The 26,538-nt window shown below is 44.5% G+C and overlaps 1 protein-coding gene across 1 annotated transcript; it reads right to left on the bottom strand.

Moving 5' to 3' along the window:
* Nucleotides 1-1,003: 1,003 nt before the first annotated feature.
* On the bottom strand, nt 1,004-3,768 carry LOC123063699 (probable dual-specificity RNA methyltransferase RlmN). The gene is made up of 10 exons (XM_044487597.1): nt 3,563-3,768; nt 3,384-3,459; nt 3,191-3,288; nt 2,997-3,095; nt 2,827-2,913; nt 2,591-2,707; nt 2,337-2,440; nt 1,874-2,013; nt 1,616-1,752; nt 1,004-1,521 (listed from the first exon to the last, which is right to left on the bottom strand). Exons 1-10 carry the CDS (start codon nt 3,716-3,718, stop codon nt 1,318-1,320), a joined length of 1,218 nt encoding a protein of 405 aa, XP_044343532.1. The 5' UTR covers nt 3,719-3,768; the 3' UTR covers nt 1,004-1,317.
* Nucleotides 3,769-26,538: the final 22,770 nt, after the last annotated feature.

Consider the following 26,538-nt stretch of genomic DNA (forward strand, 5'->3'; position numbering starts at 1 on the left):
TAACTTGTTACTAAAAATAGTTTTTTGACCAAAGACAACTTGAGTAACAAAGGTGGACAGGAAGTAGGAAATGTGAGTTTCATGACATTGAAGAGAGCATTGATCACTTGTTCTTTCTCGTTCACTAGCTAGGTTTTTATGGAATGTTATTGTGACTGCTTTGCAGAACTCCAAAACCCCAAAATATTTTCTTGATTTATACCAGAATTGGTTGCCTAGCTACACTGGCAAGGATAGGGCTATAATTTCTATAGGTGTTGCTGGACTTTTATGGAGAATCTGGAAAACAATAACAAATCTTGTTTTCAAAGTGTACTTCCTAATGATCCTACTAATTTTAGGAGTATTTTCTTTATGTTCTCTGCTGGATTCGTGGACTTCTCCACAGAAAAGAGGATAGCAAAAAAAGGCTGCTCATGGTGTCTAGAAGACTTGCTCAACTGACGAGTGAAATCTTCAAGAGAGGGCATGGCTGGGGGCCTACAGTCAGATATGTGCCTACCAGTGAAGTGATTTTGAACTTTGCTACATGATTTCACTGTTTCCTGTTTACATGTTCTGTAATATATAAAGTAGTCTCTTATCGCAGTTTAGTCCAGGAGTGTGTGATGCTTCTGTAGAGGGTAGTTGCTGGGTGTGAGAGGGTCTGTATCTCCCCTAGTTAAAGTTTCTCTTTCTTTTTGCTTAGCATCCCTTATGTAGGCAGGAAGTATGTCTTGGGGGCATATGATGTTATTGCTTCGTCTTCTGAAAAACACTATTTTCTTAGTTGATAATGGGGGCCTGGATGCTCGTTTGATCTAAAGAAACAGATTATTTGTATCGAATACAAATATTTTATAGTAACACTTCATATCACAGTTTCATTTCAGAACTTTCATACTTGAACAGAACTTTGTAATTTTTTTCAATGATATTCTTGTACCTGATAATTTGTTTGTTAAATTCATTTGAATTTATTTTAAAATTTTGGAGGATGGTTATATTGAAATTCAGACATTAATGGAATAAGATTTGGCAGCTTCAATACCATACATGCTATTTGTTCCAAAATTCTCTACCCATATACATAACTTGTATCAAATACATATCCTAACTTCACGCAGAACACTTCATATCTCAAAGAAAATCCTTCAAATCTGAACTGAACAGGAGCCTCTCACACCGAAGGCCACAGAAGGCTGCATCCTAATCAGCTTTATAACTTATAAGCCGGTGATCTATGTATGAGCAGAGCAATTCAGGGCCTGTGTGAACTTTAGAATCCAGAAATTCACAACAATCTCGATTTCTCATAATTGAGGTAGATTTCCTGCACTAAGCAGGAACGAGGCTGGACTCTGAGGGCGTAGACGACTCCAGCAGTTGGTTGGGCTCAGAGGGTGGTGACGATTCAAGCAGAGGATTCTTCTGGAACTCATTCCTGAGCTGCCCACAAGCCGCATTAGCGTCAAGCCCACGGGTCTGTCGAACGCTGACTGTGATCTTCCGAGATTCCAGCGCATCAACAAACGCTTGAATCTGTGCAAAATTACCAACACAAGTACCAACAATCTCAAACCCAAAACAAATTCCATAATAGGCATTGTGACTAAAACTGGGATACATAACATACCGCTTTTCTGTAAGGCCTCTTGTACTCAGAGCCTTCTACCGGGTTATAGGGAATCAGGTTCACGTGATAACCACCTCCACATGCATGCAGCAGCGCTGCAAGTTCTTCAGCGTGTGCCTTTTCATCATTAATCCCAGCTGAGGGAAATGGAACAGTTCAATCATGTCAGGTGACAATGGCTGAAATCATAATGCAATTTTGAAGATCCATCCCCATCACATAGATGGATCATTCAGTGTGAAAGCATAGCTAGATTACCTAGTAGGGTGTACTCGAAGGAGACCCTGCGTCCAGTTTCGAGAAAATAATTCTTGCAGTCATCCATTAGTGCTTCCAGAGGATATGCCTTTGCACTTGGAACAATTGTTTCACGCAACCTCTGATTTGGGGCATGCAGGCTGATACGGATACAGCAAAATAGTCAGAAAACAAATTATAGAAGCAAATGCCGTTTGTAATATACAGTTTCTTTCAACTAAGCTCAGGGTTTGGACAATGTCAAAAAGGGGCAGGTTCTTACAAGGAATACAGAGTATTAAGTGAGTTTTGTAAGTACTCACTCCGTCCAAAAATAAATGTCATTGATGTACAAAGTTGTACTAGCTTTGTACTAAATCAGCGACAGTTATTTTGGGACGGAGGGAGTAGTAAGCATAAACCAAGGCCACATTGTCTATTATTGATGCTAAGAACCCATGTTTGGAATATTTTGACATCGTACCTGACTGCCAGTGTCGACTGAAGCTTGTGAGATGCTAGCTTACTTATCGTGTTGGGAACACCTACTGTTGAGATTGTCATCATCCTTTGCCCAATCTTTAGTTCCTGAAAATAGTATATTCATGTTGAATGACAGGACACATATCAAACATCTTCTTATTTAGCACACACAAAGTAATTCATGGCCCAATGTGTCATGAAAATTAACTGAGCTCAAGGGAACGCATGACTTGGTGACTTGCCAATTCAACATACCTTATTCAAGCATTGGTGAGCCTCCAGAACTGCTTTGAGATTCAGCATGGGCTCACCCATCCCCATGAACACTACATTTGTCACCCTGTGTTTGAACGACTCCTCTATGGCCAAGACCTGCAACGCCAGAACACCAATTCACACCGGAACAGAAAAGAACACGGGTTCAGCTTATTTGCAATGATCTTTCACTACAAAGCAGCGACAAGCACAGGTTGCTGGGAGAGAGGAAGGACCTGCTCAACAATCTCGTGCCCCTTAAGGTTCCTCGCAAACCCTCCCTTCCCAGTGGCACAGAACGAGCAACGCAAGGGGCAGCCAACCTGCATAAGCACCATCGATCTTGTCAACAACACTGAGCTAGTCGAACCAGCAATAGCATCAAACGGCACCGGATCCAAAGCACCTGCGACGAAACACAGGCGGTTAGCCTAGGCGTGCCCCTGTCGTCAACAGGGATCCCCACCGTCTCCACCAGTCTGTTGTCCTCCAGCTTGAGAAGTATCTGCAAGGAAGGACCATGGGACAAAGATAGTCACGAGCCACTCCAGTTTACTAAGCACACGACTCTGTCTTCGATTTCACAATGCTTTAACCTACCTTGGTGGTGCCATCGGTGGCCGTGACGGCGTGATGCACCGGCGACCGGCCGACTTTCCATCCCGCGCCAACCAGCGCCTCCCGGAACACCTTCGGCACTGCACGACGAACAAACGGCCAGAGCGCGGTCAGGACAAGAGCGGCCGAGGCAAAACAACAAACAGGTGGTGCGCATGGCCCGGCGGGCACTCACCATAGGCGAACTCCTCGACCTGCTTGGCCCTGTTCTTGTAGACGAGGTCGTGCAGCTGCTTGCCCCGGTAGCTTTGCTGCGCAGACACGGCGGCGCGCGTGAGTGAGCCGGTAAAGCGCAGGGAAGGTAAGAGGGGGGAAAAGGCGGCGCCTTTGGGCGGGCTCTGGTCTCTTGGTTACCTGGCCGAGGTCGACGGCGAGCTGGCGGAGCTCGGGCTCCGTGAGGCCTAGGAGCGCGCGGCGGGACGTCTCCGGCGGGGCGGCGGCGGAGGCGCGCGTGCGGAGGCGGAGCGCGCGCGCCAGGGGCACGGCGCGGACCTGCTGCGGCGCGGCCATTCTTTTTCCTGCTGCTGCTGCTGAGGATTACACTGCCTCGATGCCTCATCCACTTCCCTCCCCTTCAGGTGTTCGGTTTGGGCCTTTCACCTGCCATGTGGGCCGCCCGTGAACGCTTTTGGTGGTGTGGACGGCCCGGCCCACATAAGATATGAGGAGGTGTTTTTTTTTTTCTTGGGACGATGTTGATAGCGAACGCTCGGTAGTAAGTTTTCGGGAGCGAACCCTTTGTTTTAAGGCCATGTTGTGTTTTCTCCTTTTGGTTTTTTGACATTAGTTGAGTATATACTTTTCCTTAGAAAAGAATTAGCAATGAGATATGTCGTTGGTTGTTTGACACAGTACATGGATGATGATCTTGGCTTATATGCCATTGAGTTGGACTTCAAGGGCGGAATGGCAGCTAGTCAAATTAAGGCTCGTGGCTTATTGGCGGTCTCGCGTACTGCATTGTCCAGTATCACGCCCTTTTGCTGCGGAGTTTTACGGTCAATGACACTCGTTGATTGTGTTTCCTCTAGTATCACATCGTGGGGATATCTAGCTCGTCCGCATGTGTTGTTGTGTCTCGGAGTTTGCTCATGGGCGGTGCTCTGTCATGCCATCCTCCCCACTCATTTTATTTTATGTTCCTCCTTCTAATGCATCGATCTTTGTGTGCTTTTCTCGCCTAGTTTATCTCCTAAATTGGCTCGTTCTATTTGGTTTTTTATTCGGTTTCCTTTATAGATTGGATTAATTCCCTTTTCCCCATGTGTTTCACAAGAACCGCATCAACTGTTCAACTTCGTGTTGTCTTACCAAATAGAATTATGGTTTCTTTGCAAAATCAATAAGTGTTTACCAAATAAAATTTTGTTTTTGTGCACGGTCACATTAACAATCAAAATGCTACATAAATCATGGGTTAGCCTACTAGATCAGAACAATCTCAATTGTCAAATCACATCGATCTAATCACCCCAATGTTGAGCACCAATCACGTTTTAGCACGCAAGTAATATCATATTACGATAACGTCTTTGGTAGAATCTTAACTAACATGTAATTAATATTATACACAATAACAATGTACAATTAATATCATACCTAATATCAATGTGCATTGCATGTACACGGCTATTAATTAAAAACAAATGATGCATTTTGTGTATAAAACTATGAGTATTTCTTCATTAGACATAAGCTCAATACAACATTTCTAATGTATGGTTTGCAGACTCGGAGCAATTTAGAGACACTATAATATATGATCTGCATATTTATAATGCCATTAATCATGCTAGTTTACTATGAATGAACACATAAACTGGTAATGCTAGTGATTGTAAGACAAACAACATGTAGGAATCTCATATATTCTAGAGTTTTATATTTAGTTATACCTAGGTTTAATCACCTATATACCCCCTAGAAGTATCTATCAACATCTTTGTTAAATATGCTACTATATAGCTATTTACAATACATTTAAATATAATAAAGTATATGTGAAGACATAAACGTTAGCAATTAATCTAGAGACTTGGGCTTTCTCTCTTTGATTTTATGGGGTGCATTCGAATAAAAGAAATTTTTAGCAAGCACTGTCGCAAACAAACTCCCTCACAAAATGTCGTTAACCTAACGCATGTGTATTTATAATCAGTGTATCAAAATTGTATATTGAATTTAATATATCGTAATATCTAGGACCATTATATGTTGTAATTTTGACGATATAAGGAAAAATGAAATACCAACCAATGGCTTAAATAAAATAAAAGAGTTTAGTATAATGTAATTTTTAATATTTCCCTATGCACTGTATAGTCTTTTAGACATACCTCCGCACTGAACGTCGCAGCTCATCTTTGCCCCCATATTGTCACTGTTGTTTTTGTCTTTCCATCATACGACGCAGAAAAAGTAATAGTTTTGGTCGTCGTGGTCAAAGTGTCGATGTCACACCGTGAGGTTGCATGGGTACACATCATAAATTTGGCGATGTATATAATGTCACGGAGCTCATGGAGCGTTGCATTTGTGAGTCGAGGTATCAATATACTGCAATTTTGACTTGATTTGTAGCCTATTATCATGTGTTATCATGGCGACGCATATCTTCCAGAGACTCGGTGAAATTCTGAGGTTGATGGAGATTAACGAAGTAGAAGGATTTGGACATCAAACATGGTCTGCGTAATAAGTTTTGGTGTGATTTGAAGTTGATGCAGATCAAATTTTTCTGATATCACATGTTATATGTTGTGACAAATGTATATAATTTAATTTATATTGAGATGAAATAGTGTTTTGTGTGTGTAAAAATTATGAGTACTTTCTTGAGTTCATCTATGCTCGTTCAGAGCATTATAATCCATGATTTGCAAAGTTAATGTTTAGACATCATAATATATGATCTGCAAAATGATGATGTTGTGTAGATCGATCTGGCAAACTATACTAATCATATTAGTTAGGTCTTAGGGGGCAAATCCCCCACAAAAAATGATCCTTTCAGGAGTGAACTTTTTTGTTGCTCAGATGAGAAAAATGATAAGGGGTGAGGGAGAAGGAGGGCATGAGAAAGAGAAAGAGGTGAGGAGCTTCGTACGGACGATCAATGACTTTGTGCAATGAGAAAGAGGAAGGAGCGAAATGAGAAAGAGTCAAATTGGACACCAGGGTTGGACTAACAACTAGTGAATTGAAGGCTCGGGAGAGATGGTTCGTAGGCCCCGCTAAAATGTGTAAATTAGTGTGATCGCTATTATTTAGCTCAACTTTTATTAGAACTAGATAATACGTCGCGCATTGGTGGCGGGAATTAAAAGAAAATACTAAAATGATTGTTGCTAAAAATGTAAAAAAAAGGATGATGTGGAGGGTTTGCATGTTCTTGCTGATGTGGAGGCTTTGCATTTGTTGGAAAATTAAATGCGAAGGACTTGCATGTGCTTAATCATGTGAATGACTTGCACGTGCAAGAAAAATAGGTAGTGAGTTGCAACTACCACAACTCTATTATATATTTAAAGTACTATGTGAGTAACAATGAGGACGTATGCTAGAAATTCTCACAAAAATCAAAAACATCCCGTTAGTCGATTTAGCAAATTAATATCGCCACCGCAAATCTTAACAATAGATATCTTTAATTCTTTACACTTTCATTACATTTTAATGTTGGGGAATGTAGCATGCAATTTCAAAAAAAAATCTACGCTCACGTAAGATCTATCTAGGAGATGCATAGCAACGAGCGGGGGAGAGTGTGTCTACATACCCTCGTAGACCGAAAGCGGAAGCGTTAGGTTAACGCGGTTGATGTAGTCGAACGTCTTCACGATCCAACCGATCTAGTGCCGAACGTACGGCACCTCCGAGTTCAGCACACGTTCAGCTCGATAACGTCCCTCAGACTCTTGATCCAGCAGAGGGTCGAGGGAGAGTTCCGTCAGCACGACGGCGTGGTGACGGTGATGGTGATGTGATCCGCGCAGCGCTTCGCCTAAGCACTACGACGCTATGACCGGAGGAGTAAACTGTGGAAGGGGGCACCGCACACGGCTAAGAGAACAATTGTTGTGCCTTTGGGGTGCCCCCCGCCCCCGTATATAAAGGAGGGGAGGAGGTTGTAGCCGGCCCTAGGGGCGCGCCAAGTGGGGGGAGTCCCACTAGGACTCCTAGTCCTAGTCGGCTCCCCCCTTCCTTCCAACGGAGAGGGGAAAGAGGAAAGAGGGGGAGAGGGAGAAGGAAAGGGGCGCCACGCCCTACCCCTTGTCCAATTCGTATTGGCCATGGGGGGAGGCGCCACCTCTTGTGGCCTGCCTCCCTCTCTCCACTATGGCCCATGAGGCCCATTAACTTTTCCGGAGGGTTCCGGTAACCTCCTAGTACTCCGAAAAATCATCGAATCTTTTCGGAACCATTCCGGTGTCCGTATATAACCTTCCAATATATCAATCTTTACCTCTCGACCATTTCGAGACTCCTCGTCATGTCCGTGATCTCATCCGAGACTCTGAACAAACTTCGATCACCAAAACACATAACTCATAATACAAATCGTCATCGAACGTTAAGCGTGCGGACCCTACGGGTTCGAGAACTATGTACACATGACCGAGACACATCTCCGGTCAATAACCAATAGCAGAACCTGGATGCTCATATTGGTTTCTATATATTCTACGAAGATCTTTATCGGTCAAACCGCATAACAACATACGTCATTCCCTTTGTCGTCGGTATGTTACTTGCCCGATATTCGATCGTCGGTATCTTCATACCTAGTTCAATCTCATTACTGGCAAGTCTCTTTACTCGTTCCATAATGCATCATTCCATAACTAACTCATTAGTCACATTGCTTGCAAGGCTTATAGTGATGTGCATTACCGAGAGGGTCCAGAGATACCTCTCCGATATTCGGAGTGACAAATCCTAATCTCGATCTATGCCAACCCAAAAAAACACCTTCGGAGACACATGTAGAGCATCTTTATAATCACCCAGTTACGTTGTGACGTTTGATAGCACACAAGGTGTTCCTCGGGTATTTGGGAGTTGCATAATCTCATAATCAGAGGAATATGTATAAGTCATGAAGAAAGCAATAGCAATAAAACTTAATGATCATTATGCTAAGCTAACAGATGGGTCTTGTCCATCACAACATTCTCTAATGATGTGATCTCATTCATCAAATGACAACACATATCCGTGGTCAGGAAACTTAACCATCTTTGATGAATGAGCTAGTCAAGTAGAGGCATACTAGGGACGCTCTGTTTTGTCTATGTATTCACACATGTACTAATTTCTGGTTAATACAATTCTAGCATGAATAATAAACATTTATCATGATATAAGGAAATATAAATAACAACTTTATTATTGCCTCTAGGGCATATTTCCTTCAGTCTCCCACTTGCACTAGAGTCAACAATCTAGATTAAATAGTAATGATTCTAACACCCATGGAATCTCATAGCCACATTAAAAGTAGAAACATTTCATGATGAATCTGACAATATTAATTTGATCTGGATATGGTATTTCAAAATGCTGCTGTTTTTTCTCTGTAAAAATGGTCAAAGTCGATAGGGTTTGACTTTTTTTAAATATCTATTGAGATGAGTTAGTATTTTTTTAGAGTTTAATTCCAGATGATTTGTTAGAATGTAAGTGTGAAATTCTAACCAAGCCTGTCGATGAGCGGGTAATCAACTCATTTACCGGGATAGCATCGATGTAGCGGCTGTCAATCTATGCTGATGGCGTTGCTCTGTTAGTCTGGCCTTTGAACATGGATCTGAGCTTTGTGAGGGAGGTGCTGCAAGCTTTTGGTGAGGCCTCTGGGCTCTGCGTTAACTACACTAAGCCCTCCGCAATTCTAATCAGACGGGGTTTGAGGATCAACTTAGGGTGGTAGACATTTTACAATGCAAGATGGGTGAATTCCCTTACAAATATCTCGACAGCTTGCCATCAGTCAGCTCACCAAAGCAGAGTGGCAACCGATGCTAGACCAAGCAAATCAATTTTGTTCCAGCTTGGTAGCGAGGGTTGATTCAGCGCCTGGGGAAGACTTGTTCTGGTCAAAATCGGTAGTCGCAACTGATGGTCTCAAATGCACACGCTTGGGTTTTTGAGGAGCTAGATACCTGGATGGGCTCGTTCTTTTTGGCGGCAAAGGGAAAAGATAACGGCAGACAATGCCTTGTGGGTTGGAGTACCATATGCAAACCAACTTGCTTCGGTGGCCTCGGGGTTAAGAATCTTCATCTGCAAGCATTGGCGCTCCTGGTACGCTGAGAATGATTAACACGAACCGGTCCAGAGAGGCCGCTGCAAGAAATTCCCGTGACTAATGACAAAGAGGCTCGAATGGTTTTTGACAACTTAGTCAAAATTAAGGTTGGCGAAGGTAATACGAAAGTCCTATTATGAGCTCGAGCTCAGATGGACTCGATATCATAGCCGTCAGCTTTTCCCGAGATCCCCGTCGCTGCATGTATTTCAGTCCATATATGGTCAAGTATGCGCCGCTTTTTTCCACGTCGTGGCCCACCCAGCGGTTGCTTTCAATGTAACGGTCGTCATACCCACAACGCCGGCTTAGACGGGGACACCGAATGTTGGGCTACGGCTCAGACGTTTGCTGCTGAACGGACGGCTGCCTCCCATTGCCTTATCTTCTTCATCCTCGCTTGGAAGTATCAGATAGGAGATGGCAAGCTCCTCCTCTATCCGCCCCAGTCTCCACACCCCTGCTCATCCCTATCCTGAAGCTCTCATCCAGCGAATCCTCCCCATCTCTCTCACCTGCTGTTCTACTCGCCGGCGTCGATCTACTCCGACCTATCGCCGGCGATTCTGCTTGCCGCTCCTGGAGCGGCCTACCATTCAGGTCGCCACATGTCCACCCTCTCTTTTTATTTGAATCCACACATAATTCATGATGATTTCCTAGTCGAATGATTTTTTTGTTCTTGCTCACATGCACTTATTCTCAGATTAAAGATCTATACCACTTAGTGATTCAAAAAATTTGAGACCATAGTGCATGCACTCAATCTTGTTCCGCTCACCACGCACTACTCGTCCAATCCTGCCTACTGATTCATTTGCATCTTTAGTATATGAGGTGTTTTACGGTGATTGGGTTAGTACTCGGAGTACTTAGCAGTATTTACATGTCTGATCACATCTGATTTTTATTAGCCGTCAGATCTTGCGGGGAATTTTAATTGATTAAATTTAATATGTTAATTGCGATAAGGGCATAATGGTCCAGGGGGAAATATCTTTTCTTGAACCGATCACCTGAGGACCAGATCCATGTCTACTCGATCCAGTTCAGAATCTTCCTCCGATCTATTCGTCGCCGCTCGCCGCTCCTGACCTTCTCCGTCCTCGACCTGCCCGGCGAGAGGAATAAATTCATCGTCCTCGTCCTCCACCCAACAAACCCCAGCCCCCACGCCGTCACCGAAGAAGAAGAAGGCCGGATCTGCGCCGGCTGAATCGGCGGCGACCGCGGCGGGCGATCCCATCTCTTCGCGCGTACCATCCTTAAGGTATGAATTCGGCTTGGCGTTCTGCTCGTTCTCTTGGCCGTTGCGCCCCTCCACCGTGCATGCAGTACAACCTCAACCCCACAAGATCCGGGTACGGACTAGAACAACGAATGGAAAGCTTCATCGTGGCATAGTTTCTCTTGAGCTAATCGCATCATGTTTGTTTAAGTAAGATGTTGAGGGCATTGCTTACTTCCTTTGGTACCGCAGAAAAAAAGTGACTTACTTGACGTTTGAGATGAGATATACTAAAGGAAGATGAGATACTGGTTCCATAGTTCACTTAATTTAGTTTATTAAAGTCATCATCACTTTAGGTTTGCATAGTGCATGAAATATAGTTTAAAGGAAGATGAGATACTACTTGTTGGACGTTGATGATTGGTTTCCCTCACATGTCAAACGAGCAAAGTCTTTTCCATGCACTTGTCTTTGCCTATGAGCTATTTTACACCTGCAACATTGATAAACAGAAAGATGTTGATGATTGGTTTCCCTCACATGTCATATGCAGGAAGACATGGCGTATGCAAGTGATGAGAGTATGTTCGAGTATGTAAATGTTGTCAGCAAGATGTTTGATAGTGAGGCTGAAGGCTATGAATTCTACAACAAATATGCTCTTGAAAAAGGTTTTAGTGTGAGGAAAAGCTACGTTGAGTGGGATGGATCCAACAAATACATAATTTTAAGGAAAATTGTGTGTAGTCGTCAAGGGTTTCGCGAAGAGAAGCACATAAAAAGAAAGATGGAAGATAGAAAGAGGAGGCCACGAAGTTTAACTCGTGTTGGGTGTAATGCTAAATTGGTCATTACGAGACAGGAGGAAACCGGTCGGTGGTTTGTCAAGGATTTCATCGATGAGCACAGCCATCCTCTAGCCCCACGGGATCTTTCTTGTCTGCTGCGTTCGCACAGACGAATTCGCGATGAGCAGAAAGCGGACAATGCGGACATGGAAAAATGTGGGATCCGCAAATACCGTATTATGGATATTTTGTGCTTCCAATATGGTGGATTTGATAAGGTTGGATGCATAAAGAGGGACGTTTATAATTTCTGCCATGCTAATAAGCAGGAGATAATCAGTGCCGGTAATGCTAATACGGTGATCATGGACATGATGGCGAGGCGAGAGCGAGATGTGCATTTTTTGTTCAAGTACTTGGTAGACGAGCATGGCCATCTGAAGGGACTGTTCTGGGCGATAGTCAGTCGCGACTTGACTACGAGGCTTTCAGAGACGTCATTGTTTTCAATAGCACATACAGAACCAACAAATACAATCTGCCATTCGTGCCATTTGTCGGGTTGAATCACCACGGCAGCACTGTTATTTTTGGCTATGGTATAATTTCTCATGAAACAAGCCAGACATACGAGTGGATGTTGCGGACCTTTTCTGATTGCATGGCACAGAAGCATCCGATATCTGTGATCACAGATGGGGACCTTGCAATGCAGAGAGCAATAAGGGTGGTCTGGCCAGACTCAAACCATAGACTATGTATATGGCACATTCAGCAGAACATTGTACGCCATCTGCATGATGACGATGTAAAGGAGGAATTCAGATCTTTCATTTATGATACTTCTTCCATTGAAAAGCATGAGATAAAATGGATACAATTCTTACAACGGAATAAAGTAAGCAGTGTGGAGTCTTGGCTGCATCAGATGTATCAGATGAGAAAGTTGTGGTGTGCTCCATATCTTGAGGGGCGTTGTTTCCTAGGATTGAGCAGCAATCAGAGGAGTGAGAGCTTGAACTCTGTGCTACATACGCATCTTGAGGGTAAGATGTCGTTGTTTGAAATGCTAGAGCACTATGAGCGTTGCCTTGCATCGCGACGGATTAACGAAGCTCTCCATGACATCGAAGCCTTGCAGTCCGTTCCATTTACAGAGGAAAATGCTTCGCCGCTTGAGAAACACGCCGCAACAGTTTTCACACCTAGTGTCTTTAAGATGGTCTTATGGAGCATAGATGCTGTCAGCAAATGTCAGATCAGAGAGATACTAGATGGATCAGAAGATTCCACTTATGTTGTGTCCAAGCAGGAAAGAATGGATAAAAAGTTTGGAGTGCGCATTGAAGAGCAAGGAGGTCTTTTGCACAGGGTGAGTTGTTCTTGCCGTAAGCTGGAATGCGCAGACACATCATGTTCCCACATTTTTTTACATATTGGGGATTTTAAAACAAACAATTCTGCTAGGTTGTTGCGTTCCCACTAGGTGGACTATGAATGCAAAATGTGCATACGCACCTACCAGAAAAAAACAGATGTATGACTATTCGGTAAGCCTGCAGAGGTACCGCGAGTTGCGGAATTGTAGTCACGCCGCAAGTTTCAAGGCATGCCACTCTGATGAGGACTATCACCGTCTAAAGATGCTTTTGCAAGCACAACATCATGGCAAGCAATCAAGTTTTGAACAAGCTGACAGCAAGGAGTCAACTAATGCTCAGCATAACAGCATTAGGTTTGGCCCGTTGATGCCGCACTCAGAGAAAGTTGATAAGGTTCTAGATCCCGTGCATGTGCCAGGACCAGGTGCACCGAAGAAAAGGCTGCAGGCAAAGACAAAGAAGTCAAGATCACATAATATCTGTCGCTATTGCCAGAAACCAGGTCACAATCGACGTAAATGCGCTAAATTGCTAGAGGTACGAAATATGTTCATATTTATTTTTTGCATGTGTTTTACTCATAATTGATGTCCATGTGATTTATTGTATTCTTCTGTGTAGGATCTCGAGGCTGAACTGTGATATCTACATACAACATGAACCGACGATGAGCCAGAGAATGTCGTGTGCCATTCAGCTTTGTGTGACGTGGTCTTTATATTCTATTTTATCGTGACAGTAATTTAGTAAAGTGCGGTTGTACTTCCATGTTACTGTATTAGTTCGACATCTTTCGTTTCCATTTTCTGTGTGTATCATTTTATGTCTAACTTTAAGAATGATGATGTATTTCGAACAGGAATAAGGGCTAGCATGGAGCACTTGTTATTGTTGAGTAGAATAATTATTGTGATGTATTTCTGCACGCACACACGGCCGCCAGACGGATCTCCCGTGTGATCCCATGGTCTGCATGGCTGGCTCGGTGCATGTCCATTGTTTAGGCGAGACTACCGACGCCATGCATGCATGGCAGGCCGTTTTCCTACGTCGACCCAAACACCGGCCCATCCGAGGTTGCAGCTCCGGACGGCCCACATCGCGTATGATCTCGCACGTTGTTCTCGTCTAACTAAAAATAGTCCCACCTCGCCCCTCGAGCAGCTCCTTTACCAGCTTAAATACCTTCATCGAGGTGATTTTAGCAAGCGTTGGTCCTCATTGTAGGATGAATATGATTCTTCACCCTTACTATGGTTGTCATGCATATTCTTCATTTACAGAGCAATAATGACTGATGTATTTTTTAAATAAGCAGGGTCCACTAGGGTGTGCTTGGATATCTTTGAGAAACCTCCATGCACGTTCATCTTCGCTGCATGCAAATCGGGCGGCAGCCGCTGTGCCAGTAGATGTCAAGGCCTTGATGAATCACTATTCACATGCAGGTCCCCGACTCTTGCATGCAGGTCCCCGACTCTTGCATACAGGTCCCAAATTATCTTATACATGGTGACCCACATGTGCCAAACATGTCTATGAAAGAAAATTTTGAAAAAATTATTTTACAATGCCCCCTTGAGGCATAGACCGATGTTTTCAGCAGTCAGTCTGGAGGGCATTATAAATTCAAAAAAATTCAAAAAAATACAAAAACTTGGAAACCTAGTTTTGTTTGTGGAAGAGATCATGTGTGCCAAAATTGAGGTGATTTGGAGTTGGTCAAAAAAATGTCGGCATTCCGGAGGGATCATTTTGTCAAGCCAGTTTTTGAAAAAAGGTGAAGTTTTCCACCACCTCCAAATCACCCAATTTTTTTTGTACATGGTGACCCACATGTGCCAAACATGTTTATGAAAGAAAATTTTGAAAAAATTAATTTTACAATGCCCCCTTGAGGCATAGACCGATGTTTTCAGCAGTCAGTCTAGAGGGCATTATAAATTCAAAAAAATTCAAAAAAAATACAAAAACTTGAAAACCTAGTTTTGTTTGTGGAAGAGATCATCTGTGCCAAAATTGAGGTGATTTGGAGGTGGTCGAAAAAATGCCCGCATTCCGGAGGGACCATTTGGAGGAGGGGGTGGTTTATATAGAGTGCGCCAAGACCCCAGCCAGCCCACGATACAAAGGGTTCAATGTACGTTAAGGTGGGGCGTTACTGGTAACGCTAGTAATAAAGTGCTATGATGACCATAAAAGCTACTTAATAACCGACCGTTAGCATGTGGAGCGCCTTTAGGTCACCTGACCGTCGAGTGGCTTGGTTTTGGTCGAGTGATTGCTTCTTGGTCGAGTATCTTCAAGTCTGTTGAGTGAGACACCTTCAAGTCGATTGAAAGATGATTTCTTCTGGAGATGTCCTTGGGTAGGTCAGTTTGGACAGGTCCATGACCCTACCCTAGGTACATAACTTCATCATTAGCCCTCGAATGGATCGAGGTTTGAGTGGGACAGGGTTTGAGCATTTTTCCGACTCGTTTTTCATGCCGCGAGCATACTTTGTTTCGGATCAATGAACCCGGGTGTTGACAACGACTTCCTTTCCAGTTGCCTTGATCCATTCTTAATTCCTCGCCGAGTGAGTTTCTTTACTCGAAAGGCTCCGAGTGACGATGCGGAGGAGATCTTTGGTTTGACAAGTTGTTCTGCTGTCCGCGGATTTCGTGGGATCCGAATTTTGGGAAGCGCGCGGGACGGGGAAGGCCGCAGTAATCGGATGGGATAGAGCGGAGCCGCCTCGATCCCTGCGCCACCTTTTTCGCCACGTATCGCGCGCGTGATTGTTACGGGATTTGACAGAGCCGCCTGGGCCTACCCGTCAGCCACTCGGAAGCGGCCTCATATAAGGCGTTGGACCGGAGTCTCCCGAAGAGTGCGTTCCCATTACCTCTTCTCCTCTTCACGCCCCTCCGCTGCGCTGGCTCTCGCCCCAGCGCCACCGCTCCGTACGCGTCTCGCCGGCGACAATGGGGAAGGAGAAGATGGCGGCCCTGGAGCGGGCAAAGAAGGCGACGGCGAGGTCGAAGGGGAAGGCGACCAGCCGGGGCGGATCTTCCTCGCGAACCGGCCCGCCGAAGGGCTGGATCCAGGGCGACTGGATCCACTCGAGGATCACCCAAGAAGACCTCGATGACCTGGCCGAAGGGGGGCTGATCCCCTATGACTCGGCGCGGCTTCCGGGGAAGGAATCTGAGCCGCAACCTCGGGAGGGTGAGCGTGTTCTTCTTGCCACCCACGTCGACCGTGGATTTTCCTTGCCTCCTCACCCTTTCTTTCGAGGGTTTCTGAACTTCTTTGGGGCACAACTCCACCACTTTACTCCCAACACAATCGTTTATCTCGCCGCTTTCATTTCTTTGTGTGAGAACTTCCTGGGTTGCCGGCCTCACTGGGGTCTTTTCAAGCACATTTTCACTTGTTGCTCCCAGACGGTGAAAAAGGCTAATCCGAGTGACGAGAGGACACAAGTGATTCAGATGTGTGGGGGTATTGGTATCCAGATGAGAGGAAAAAGTTCTTTTCCGACCATGATTCTCCCCGACTCAGTCCGCGGATGGCAGTCGGCCTAGTTTTACTGTAAGGACCAGTCGACGCCAGGGCAGTCGACTGGCCTCCCTCCCTTTACCATGGACCGAGTGAGGAAACCCTCCCCTTTGAAGGTGCTCCCGGAGGAGAAGGCCCAGGTGAGGGTGCTGGTCGATCGAGTGGTCCAGCTTATCCGTGACGGGGTCACTGGTATGGATCTCTTGGAGGTCTTCCTTCAGCGACGCATCTAGCCTCTTCAAGCCCGAGACCATCCGATGTGGATGTATTCGGGTCTTGAAGACTCCACTCGGGTCCACCTGGAGGAGGTCGACGACGACACACTGGAGAAGTGGCTGTCGGGCATTACCGGGAACAAGGACAACCCCAGGGGAGCCAGGAGAGTCCCTCCATTCGACCAGTCTCATGCACCAGAGAAGGTCTGATTCTGAGTTTTTGCTTTGTAATTTGAATTCGCTCCTGCATACACTGCATTGACTGACTTTGTTCTCTCTGCTTTCTTTCAGGCCATTATTGAAATGTATTCAATGCCCAACGGAGAGCAAGAGCAAGCTCTGGAAGGCGAGGCGAGCCGCGGCAACAGTGGTGAGTGGACTTCCTACGGTGAAGGGGGTGGAGGAAGCGACGACTCAAGTGATGGAGAAAAAGTCGAGTCACCTCCTCGCCGGGAGAGGCGATCCAAGCTCGACCAAGAACGACCGAGTGCCCGTGAAAAGGTAACTGCTCAGGCTGGTCAGTCTTCGAAGCATCATCGGGTCTCTTCACCAACCCCGACTGAGAAAGCGCAAAAGCACCCCAAAGTTGCAAAGCTGAAGACTCGGAAGGCGTTGCCGAAGATTAAGATTGACATCCCCGTTGCTTCCGCGTGAGTGTCTCCTTTCGTATTCACTCGACGCTTCATGCTGTTTGTTTTTCTTGTTTTAACTGGTCGGATTTTGGGATTGTCAGTGCTGCCACTTCCGGGACCTCAGCTTACAGGGACGAGGACGAGGTTATGGAGGATGCGGTCACTTCTAATCTGGGTATGATTTCTGCCGTACTGTCTTTGTTTGGTCGATCCAATTGCAATGTGCATCATTGGGTGATGTGACTTTGGCAATTGCACCCTACACAGCTCCCAACGTTATTGACCTCCCCGACGATGATGAAGAGCCCGAGAGGCCTTTGACGAGGAAGAGTAGGCAAACTCCTAAAAGCGAGGTGCTACAGTCGACACAGAGGGCGGAACCAGTCGTTCAAGACGCTGGCGACGCCAATCGGGGTTCTGTTACCTTTGCTGTGCCACTGTCGAGTGCCTTGCCTTCTTCGTCGACTGCTCAGGCCCCTGTCGACCCACCTTCGGTTTTTGCGACCCATCATGTCCCAGAAGACGAAGTGAATGCTGCCAGGGAAGCTATACGCCAGGCGGGTGTCATGATGGAGAAGATGAAGATGGTGCGAGACGCCAGTCAGGCTGCCTACGACGCCAGCTCGGCTCTCCAAAGCAACGTTCAGGTTAGTTGGTCGCCGCTTGTTCTGTTAGGATATGATATCTGAAGACTCCTTTCTGAAAATCTTTGCGTTAGTACACCCACTAGGTGCGTTGCTTGAACTTTGAATTAGTGGGGGCACACTGAGTGCACCCGCTGGGTGTAGTCCCCGAGACTGCGGTGGACTGCGGGCAGTCGACTATAGTCTTTGTATCTTGTCGTGTGTAAACCGAATTGATAGTTTGTCTCTTCCACTTGGTGTGGTCGAGTGGGGTCGAAACCGGTGGGGGCACGCTAAGTGCACCCACTGGGTGTAGTCCCCGAGACCGCGGTCGACTGCTGGCAGTCGACTATGGTCTGAGCTCTCTTTTTTTACTCCCTGCACTCGACTCTGGCGGGCCGGTCGAGTGGGCTCAGAACCGGTGGGGGCACGCAAAGTGCACCCACCGGGTGTAGTCCTCGAGGCTGCGGTGGACTGCAGGCAGTCGACCATAGCCTTAGTAACTTTTTTTGCTGTAAGAATAACTTCTCCCCTTTGATTTCAGAAATCTTGCGATCTTGGGGCTCGTTTTGCTGACTTAGAGAAACAACAGATCCAACTGAACCTTGACTTGGAGCTGGCCAAGACAGAGCTGCAAAGGGTCAAGGACGACGCCACTGGTAAGACGAATTTGTCGACTGGTCCGCCTTAGGCTTGAGTTCCCTTCTGCTCTTTCTGAATCAGGCATCATTTCTTTGTAGAAAAACTGAGAGAAGCTCTGGTGAAGAAGGACCAGGATTTGGATGCTGCTCGAAAGGAGGCTGACGACAAAACCGCTCTAGCTGCACAAAAACTGGCTTTGGTCGGCCAGTTGGAAGAAGAGAATACCAGGCTGAAGTCTTCTCTGAATGACGCCAACAAGGAGTGCTCGCGCTGGAAGAAGGAGAATCTCATCCTGGGCGAGAAGATGGAAAGCATTGCTCGCAGGAGGGACGATCTGGAGAGCTACCTGAGGAGTCTTGCCAAGAAGTTGTTCATCAAGCTTGAAGGTGCACATTTTGTTCCGACTGATTTTTTTTGTGTCGACTCGTCGTATGTAAATTGACTTATCCTTGGATCGTGATGCAGAGTTTTGCCAGAACTTTGAGGAGGAGACTGGGCGGATCGAACCTGGTTTGGATCCAATCAATTCTCTTGTGAAAGATGAAACTGCCATGAATCTGCTCCGAATGGATTCCCGCATTGACGGTGTCGTGGACTACTTGGCTCGACTGAAGGTCGCCATGTCGCGGATTGACCCGGCACTTTGGCTAGAGGCTGTGCTCCAAAATGATCTTGAGTCCCTGATGACTCGACTAAATGAAATCCCAAACTGAGTGCAGGAGTGGAAGAAGTCTGCTGCTCGGTGTGGCATTGACGTGGCTCTGTCTTTGGTTCGTGTCCACTGCAAGGAGGTGCGACAAGACAAACTGGCAGCAATCAAGGTCGCCAACACCCAGAAACATGACTTCCGAACTTTTTTGGAGACTTTCATCGCTGCAGCCACTCGGATAGCCGACGGTGTCGACCTGGATGAGTTCGTCGAGCCTGCCAGCCCTCCTCCTGCGGAGGAACAAACTTTTATGCCTCACCTTAAATTTGCCTCGGAATGCCGAGTGGTTTTTGTAATCGTTAAACTCTTTCGGGCTGAATGCCCGAGTACTTTGATCTGTGGTCTGGAAACCTTTAGGATTTATCCGAACTTGGTTATCGTCGAATATCTTTATGCATTCCCCGTCGAGTGGAAATCATTCTTTATTCGAGACAACTTTTGTATTTGCGGCGCAGCTCCGAAGGAGACGGTAGCAGTCGACCTGCACCTCGTCGTCTTTGGGGTCAGCGATGGATCGTACGTTGCATTTGTGGTGAAGCTCCCCAAGGAGGAGGCGACAGTCGACCTGCTCCTTGTTACTGCAGAGCAGGATGAAGTGCGTGTTGTATTTGTGGCGAAGCTCTCCAAGGAGGAGGCGGTAGTCGACCTGCCCCTTGTTGCTGCAAAGCAGGGTGTGTTTCAAACTTAGGCGACTGCTGGACTGCAGCTAAGTCCCCGAGTGGGAGGGCTACTCTCCACTCGGTAGGATTTTTTCAAACTTAGGCGAGTGCCTGACTGCAGTTAAGTCCTCAAGAGAGAGAACTTAGGCGAGTACTGGACTGCAGCTAAGCCCCCCGAGTGGGAGGACTGCTCTCCACTCGGTAGGATTTTTTCAAACTTAGGCGAGTGCCTGACTGCAGCTAAGTCCTCAAGTGAGAGAACTTAGGCGAGTACTGGACTGCAGCTAAGCCCCCGAGTGGGAGGACTGCTCTCCACTCGGTAGGATTTTTTCAAAGTTAGGCGAAACGGATTCGCAGCTAAGCCAACCACTGGGGGATGTCATTCGCAAACAAAAAACGATAACAATCTTTGAGAAAATTATAACACTAAGAAAACGATCACGTGGATCAAATTGTGTGTCTAGAGGTGTCCCCTGCCCCTGTATATAAAGGAGCAAGGGGGAGGAGGCCGGCCCTAGGAGGGGCGCGCCAGGGAGTAGGATTCCTACCCCTAGTTGGAGTAGGTTTCCTCCTTTCCTAGTCCAACTAGGAGAAGGGGGGAAAGGGGGGAAGAGGGGAAGGAAGGGAGAGAGGGGCCGCGCCCCAAACCCCTTGTCCAATTCGGACTGGGCTTGGGAAGGGCGCGCGCCACCTCCTGGTCCTTTCCACTAAGGCCCATTAAGGCCCATTATTTCTTCCTCGTATTTCCGTAACTCCCCGGTACCTCCGAAAATACCCGAATCACTCGGAACCTTTCCGATGTCCGAATATAGTCGTCCAATATATCAATCTTTACGTCTCGACCATTTTGAGACTCCTCGTCATGTCCCCGATCTCATACGGGACTCCCAACTCCTTCGGTACATCAACACTCATAAACTCATAATATAACTGTCATCGAAACCTTAAGCGTGCGGACCCTACGGGTTCGAGAACAATGTAGACATGACCGAGACACGTCTCCGGTCAATAACCAATAGCGGAACCTGGATGCTCATATTGGCTCCCACATATTCTACGAAGATCTTTACCGGTCAGACCGCATAACAACATACGTTGTTCCCTTTGTCATCGGTATGTTACTTGCCCGAGATTCGACCGTTGGTATCTCAATACCTAGTTCAATCTCGTTACCGGCAAGTCTCTTTACTTGTTTCGTAATACATCATCTCGCAACTAACTCATTAGTTGCAATGCTTGCAAGGCTTATGTGATGTGCATTACCGAGAGGGCCCAAAGATACCTCTCCGACAAACGGAGTGACAAATCCTAATCTCGAAATACGCCAACCCAACATGTACCTTTGGAGACACCTGTAGAGCTCCTTTATAATCACCCAGTTACGTTGTGACGTTTGGTAGCACACAAAGTGTTCCTCCGGCAAACGGGAGTTGCATAATCTCATAGTCATAGGAACATGTATAAGTCATGAAGAAAGCAATAGCAACATACTAAATGATTGGGTGCTAAGCTAATGGAATGGGTCATGTCAATCACATCATTCTTCTAATGATGTGATCCCGTTAATCAAATAACAACTCTTTTGTTCATGGTTAGGAAACATAACCATCTTCGATTAACGAGCTAGTCAAGTAGAGGCATACTAGTGACACTCTGTTTGTCTATGTATTCACACATGTATTATGTTTCCGGTTAATAAAATTCTAGCATGAATAATAAACATTTATCATGAAATAAGGAAATAAATAATAACTTTATTATTGCCTCTAGGGCATATTTCCTTCAGTCTCCCACTTGCACTAGACTCAATAATCTAGTTCACATCACCATGTGATTTAACACTAATAGTTCACATCACCATGTGATTAACACTCATAGTTAACATTGTCATGTGACCTATACCCAAAGGGTTTACTAGAGTCAGTAATCTAGTTCACATTGTTTATGTGATTAACACCCAAAGAGTACTAAGGTGTGATCATGTTTTGCTTGTGAGATAATTTTAGTCAACGGGTCTGTCACATACAGATTTGTAAGTATTTTACGAATTCTATGTCTACAATGCTCTGCATGGAGCTACTCAGCTAATTGATCCCACTTTCAATATGTATCTAGATCGAGACTTAGAGTCATCCAGATCTGTGTCAAAACTTGCATCGACGTAACTTTTTATGACGAACCTTTTTGTCACCTCCATAATTGAGAAATATTTCCTTATTCCACTAAGGATAATTTTGACCAATGTCCAGTGATCTACTCTTAGATCACTATTGTACTCCCTTGCTTAACATAGTGTAGGGTATACAATAGATCTGGTACACAGCATGGCATACTTTATAGAACCTATGGCTGAGGCATAGGGAATGACTTTCATTCTCTTTCTATCTTCTGCCGTGGTCGGGCTTTGAGTCTTACTCAATTTCACACCTTGTAACACAGCCAAGAACTCTTTCTTTGACTGTTCCAATTTTTGAACTACTTCAAAATATTGTCAAGGTATGTTCTCATTGAAAAAAAACTTATCAAGCGTCTTGATCTATCTCTATAGAATTTGATGCTTAATATGTAAGCAGCTTCACCGAGGTCTTTCTTTGAAAAACTTCTTTCAAAACACTCCTTTATGCTTTGCAGAATAATTCTACATTATTTCCGATCAACAATATGTCATTCACATATACTTATCAGAAATGTTGTAGTGCTCCCACTCACTTTCTTGTAAATACAGGCTTCACCGCAAGTTTGTATAAAACTATATGCTTTGATCACACTATCAAAGCGTTTATTCCAACTCCGAGAAGCTTGCACCAGTCCATAAATGGATCGCTGGAGCTTGCATACTTTGTTAGCTCCCTTTGGATCGACAAAACCTTCCGGTTGCATCATATACAACTCTTCTTCCAGAAATCCATTCAGGAATACAGTTTTGACATCCATCTGCCAAATTTCATAATTATAAAATGCGGCAATTGCTAACATGATTCAGACAGACTTAAGCATCGCTACGGGTGAGAAGGTCTCATCGTAGTCAATCCCTTGAACTTGTCGAAAACCTTTTGCGACAAGTCGAGCTTTATAGACAGTAATATTACCGTCAGCGTCAGTCTTCTTCTTGAAGATCCATTTATTCTCAATTGCTTGCCAATCATTGGGAAAGTCAACCAAAGTCCATACTTTGTTCTCATACATGGATCCCATCTCAGATTTCATGGCTTCAAGCCATTTTGCGGAATCTGGGCTCACCATCGCTTCTTCATAGTTTGTAGGTTCATCATGATCTAGTAGCATGACTTCCAGTACAGGATTACCGTACCACTCTGGTGCGGATCTTACTTTGGTTGATCTACGAGGTTCAGTAGTATCTTGTTTTGATGTTTCATGATCATCACCATTAGCTTCCTCACTAATTGGTGTAGGTGTCAGAGAAACTGGTTTCTGTGATGTACTACTTTCCAATAAGGGAGCAGGTACAGTTACCTCGTCAAGTTCTACTTTCCTCCCACTCACTTCTTTCGAGAGAAATTCCTTCTCTAGAAAGGATCCATTCAAAGCAACGAATATCTTGCCTTTGGATCTGTGATAGAAGGTGTACCCAACATTTTCTTTTGGGTATCCTATGAAGACGCACTTCTCCGATTTGGGTTTGAGCTTATCAGGTTGAAACTTTTTCACATAAGCATTGCAACCTCAAACTTTAAGAAACGACAGCTTAGGTTTCTTGCCAAACCATAGTTCATACGGTGTCGTTTCAACGGATTTAGATGGTTCCCTATTTAACGTGAATGCAGCTGTCTCTAATGCATAACCCCAAAATGATGGTGGTAGATCGGTAAGAGACATCATAGATCGCACCATATCTAATAAAGTACGGTTATGACGTTCGGACAGACCATTACATTGTGGTGTTCCAGGTGGCGTGAGTAGTGAAACTATTTCACATTGTTTTTAACTGAAGGCCAAACTCGTAACTCAAATACTCTTCTCTACGATGAGATCGTAGAAACTTTATTTTCTTGTTACGATGATTTTTCACTTCACTCTGAAATTCTTTGAACTTTTCAAATGTTTCAGACTTATGTTTCATCAAGTAGATATACTCATATCTACTCAAATCATCTGTGAAGATCAGAAAATAATGATACCTGTCGCGAGCCTCAATATTCATCGGACCACATACATCAGTATGTATGATTTCCAACAAATCTGTTGCTCGTTCCATTGCTCCGAAGAACAGAGTCTTAGTCATCTTGCCCATGAGGCATGGTTCGCAAGCATCAACTGATTCACAATCAAGTGATTCCAAAAGCCCATCAGCATGGAGTTTCTTCATGCGCTTTACACCAATATGACCTAAACGGCAGTGCCACAAATAAGTTGCACTATCATTATTAACTTTGCATCTTTTGGTTTCAATATTATGATTATGTGTATCACTACGATCGAGATCCAACGAACTATTTTCATTGGGTGTGTAACCATATAAGGTTTTATTCATGTAAACAGAACAACAATTTATTCTCTTACAATGAATAACCGTATTACAATAAACATGATCAAATCATATTCATGCTCAACGCAAACACCAAATAACACTTATTTAGGTTCAACACTAATCTCGAAATTATAGGGAGTGTGCGATGATGATCATATCAATCTTGGAACCACTTCCAACACACATCGTCACTTCACCCTTAACTAGTCTCTGTTTATTCTGCAACTCCCGTTTTGAGTTACTAATCTTAGCAAATGAACTAGTATCAAATACTGAGGGGTTGCTATAAACACTAGTAAAGTACACATATACTTATTTTCACTTTGCCATCCTTCTTGTCCGCCAATCACTTGGGGTAGTTCCGCTTCCAGTGACCAGTCCCTTTGCAGTAGAAGCACTTAGTCTCAGGCTTAGGACTAGACTTGGGCTTCTTCACTTGAGCAGCAACTTGCTTGCTGTTCTTCTTGAAGTTCCCTTTCTTCCCTCTGCCTTTTTCTTGAAACTATTGGTCTTGTCTACCATCAACACTTGATGTTTTTCTCGATTTCTACCTTCGTCAATTTCAGCATTACGAAGAGCTTGGGAATCATTTCCGTTATCCCTTGCATATCATAGTTCATCACGAAGTTCTACTAACTTGGTGATGGTGACTAGAGAATTCTGTTAATCACTATTTTATCTGGAAGATTAACTCCCACTTGATTCAAGCAATTGTAGTACCCAGACAATCTGAGCACATGCTCACTAGTTGATCAATTCTCCTCCATCTTTTAGCTATAGAACTTGTTGGAAACTTCATATCTCTCAACTCGGGTATTTGCTTGAAATATTAACTTCAACTCTTGGAACATCTCATATGCTCCATGATGTTCAAAACATCGTTGAAGTCCCGATTCTAAGCCGTTAAGCATGGTGCACTAAACTATCAAGTAGTCATCATATTGAGCTAGCCAAACGTTCATAACGTCTACATCTGCTCCTGCAATAGGTCTGTCACCTAGCAGTGCATCAAGGACATAATTCTTCTGTGCAGTAATGAGGATAAACCTCAGATCACGGATCCAATCCGCATTATTGCTACTAACATTTTTCAACACAATTTTCTCTAGGAACATATCAAAATAAACACAGGGAAGCAACAACGTGAGCTATTGATCTACAACATAATTTGCAAAATACTACTAGGACTAAGTTCATGATAAATTTAAAGTTCAATTAATCATATTACTTAAGAACTCCCACTTAGAAAGACACCCCTCTAATCTTCTAAGTGATCACGTGATCCAAATCAACTAAACCATGTCCGATCATCACGTGAGATGGAGTAGTTTCAATGGTGAACATCACTATGTTGATCATATCTACTATATGATTCACGCTCGACCTTTCGGTCTCCGTGTTCCGAGGCCATATCTGTATATGCTTGGCTCGTCAAGTATAACCTGAGTATTCCGCGTGTGCAACTGTTTTGCACCCGTTGTATTTGAACGTAGAGCCTATCACACCCGATCATCACGTGGTGTCTCAGCACAAAGAACTTTCGCAACGGTGCATACTCAGGGAGAAAACTTCTTGATAATTAGTGAGAGATCGTCTTAAAATGCTACCGTCAAACAAAGCAAAAATAAGATGTATAAAAGATAAACATCATATGTAATCAAAATATGTGACATGATATGGCCATCATCATCTTGCGCCTTTGATCTCTATCTCCAAAGTACTATCATGATCTATATCGTCACCGACATGACACCATGATCTCCATCATCTTGATCTATATCAATGTGTCATCACATGGTCATCTCGCCAACAATTGCTCTTGCAACTATTATTGTCGCATAGTGATAAAGTAAAGCAATTATTGGGCACTTGCATCTTATGCAATAGAGAGACAACCATAAGGATTTTGCCAGTTGTCGATAACTTCGACAAAACATGATCATCTCATACAACAACTTATATCTCATCACGTCTTGACCATATCACATCACAACATGCCCCGCAAAAACAAGTTAGACGTCCTCTACTTTGTTGTTGCAAGTAATACGTGGCTGCTACGGGCTTAAGCAAGAACCAATCTTACCTATGCATCAAAAACCACAACGAT

Source organism: Triticum aestivum, chromosome 3A, assembly GCF_018294505.1.
Source record: "Triticum aestivum cultivar Chinese Spring chromosome 3A, IWGSC CS RefSeq v2.1, whole genome shotgun sequence".
Lineage (NCBI taxonomy): Eukaryota > Viridiplantae > Streptophyta > Magnoliopsida > Poales > Poaceae > Triticum > Triticum aestivum.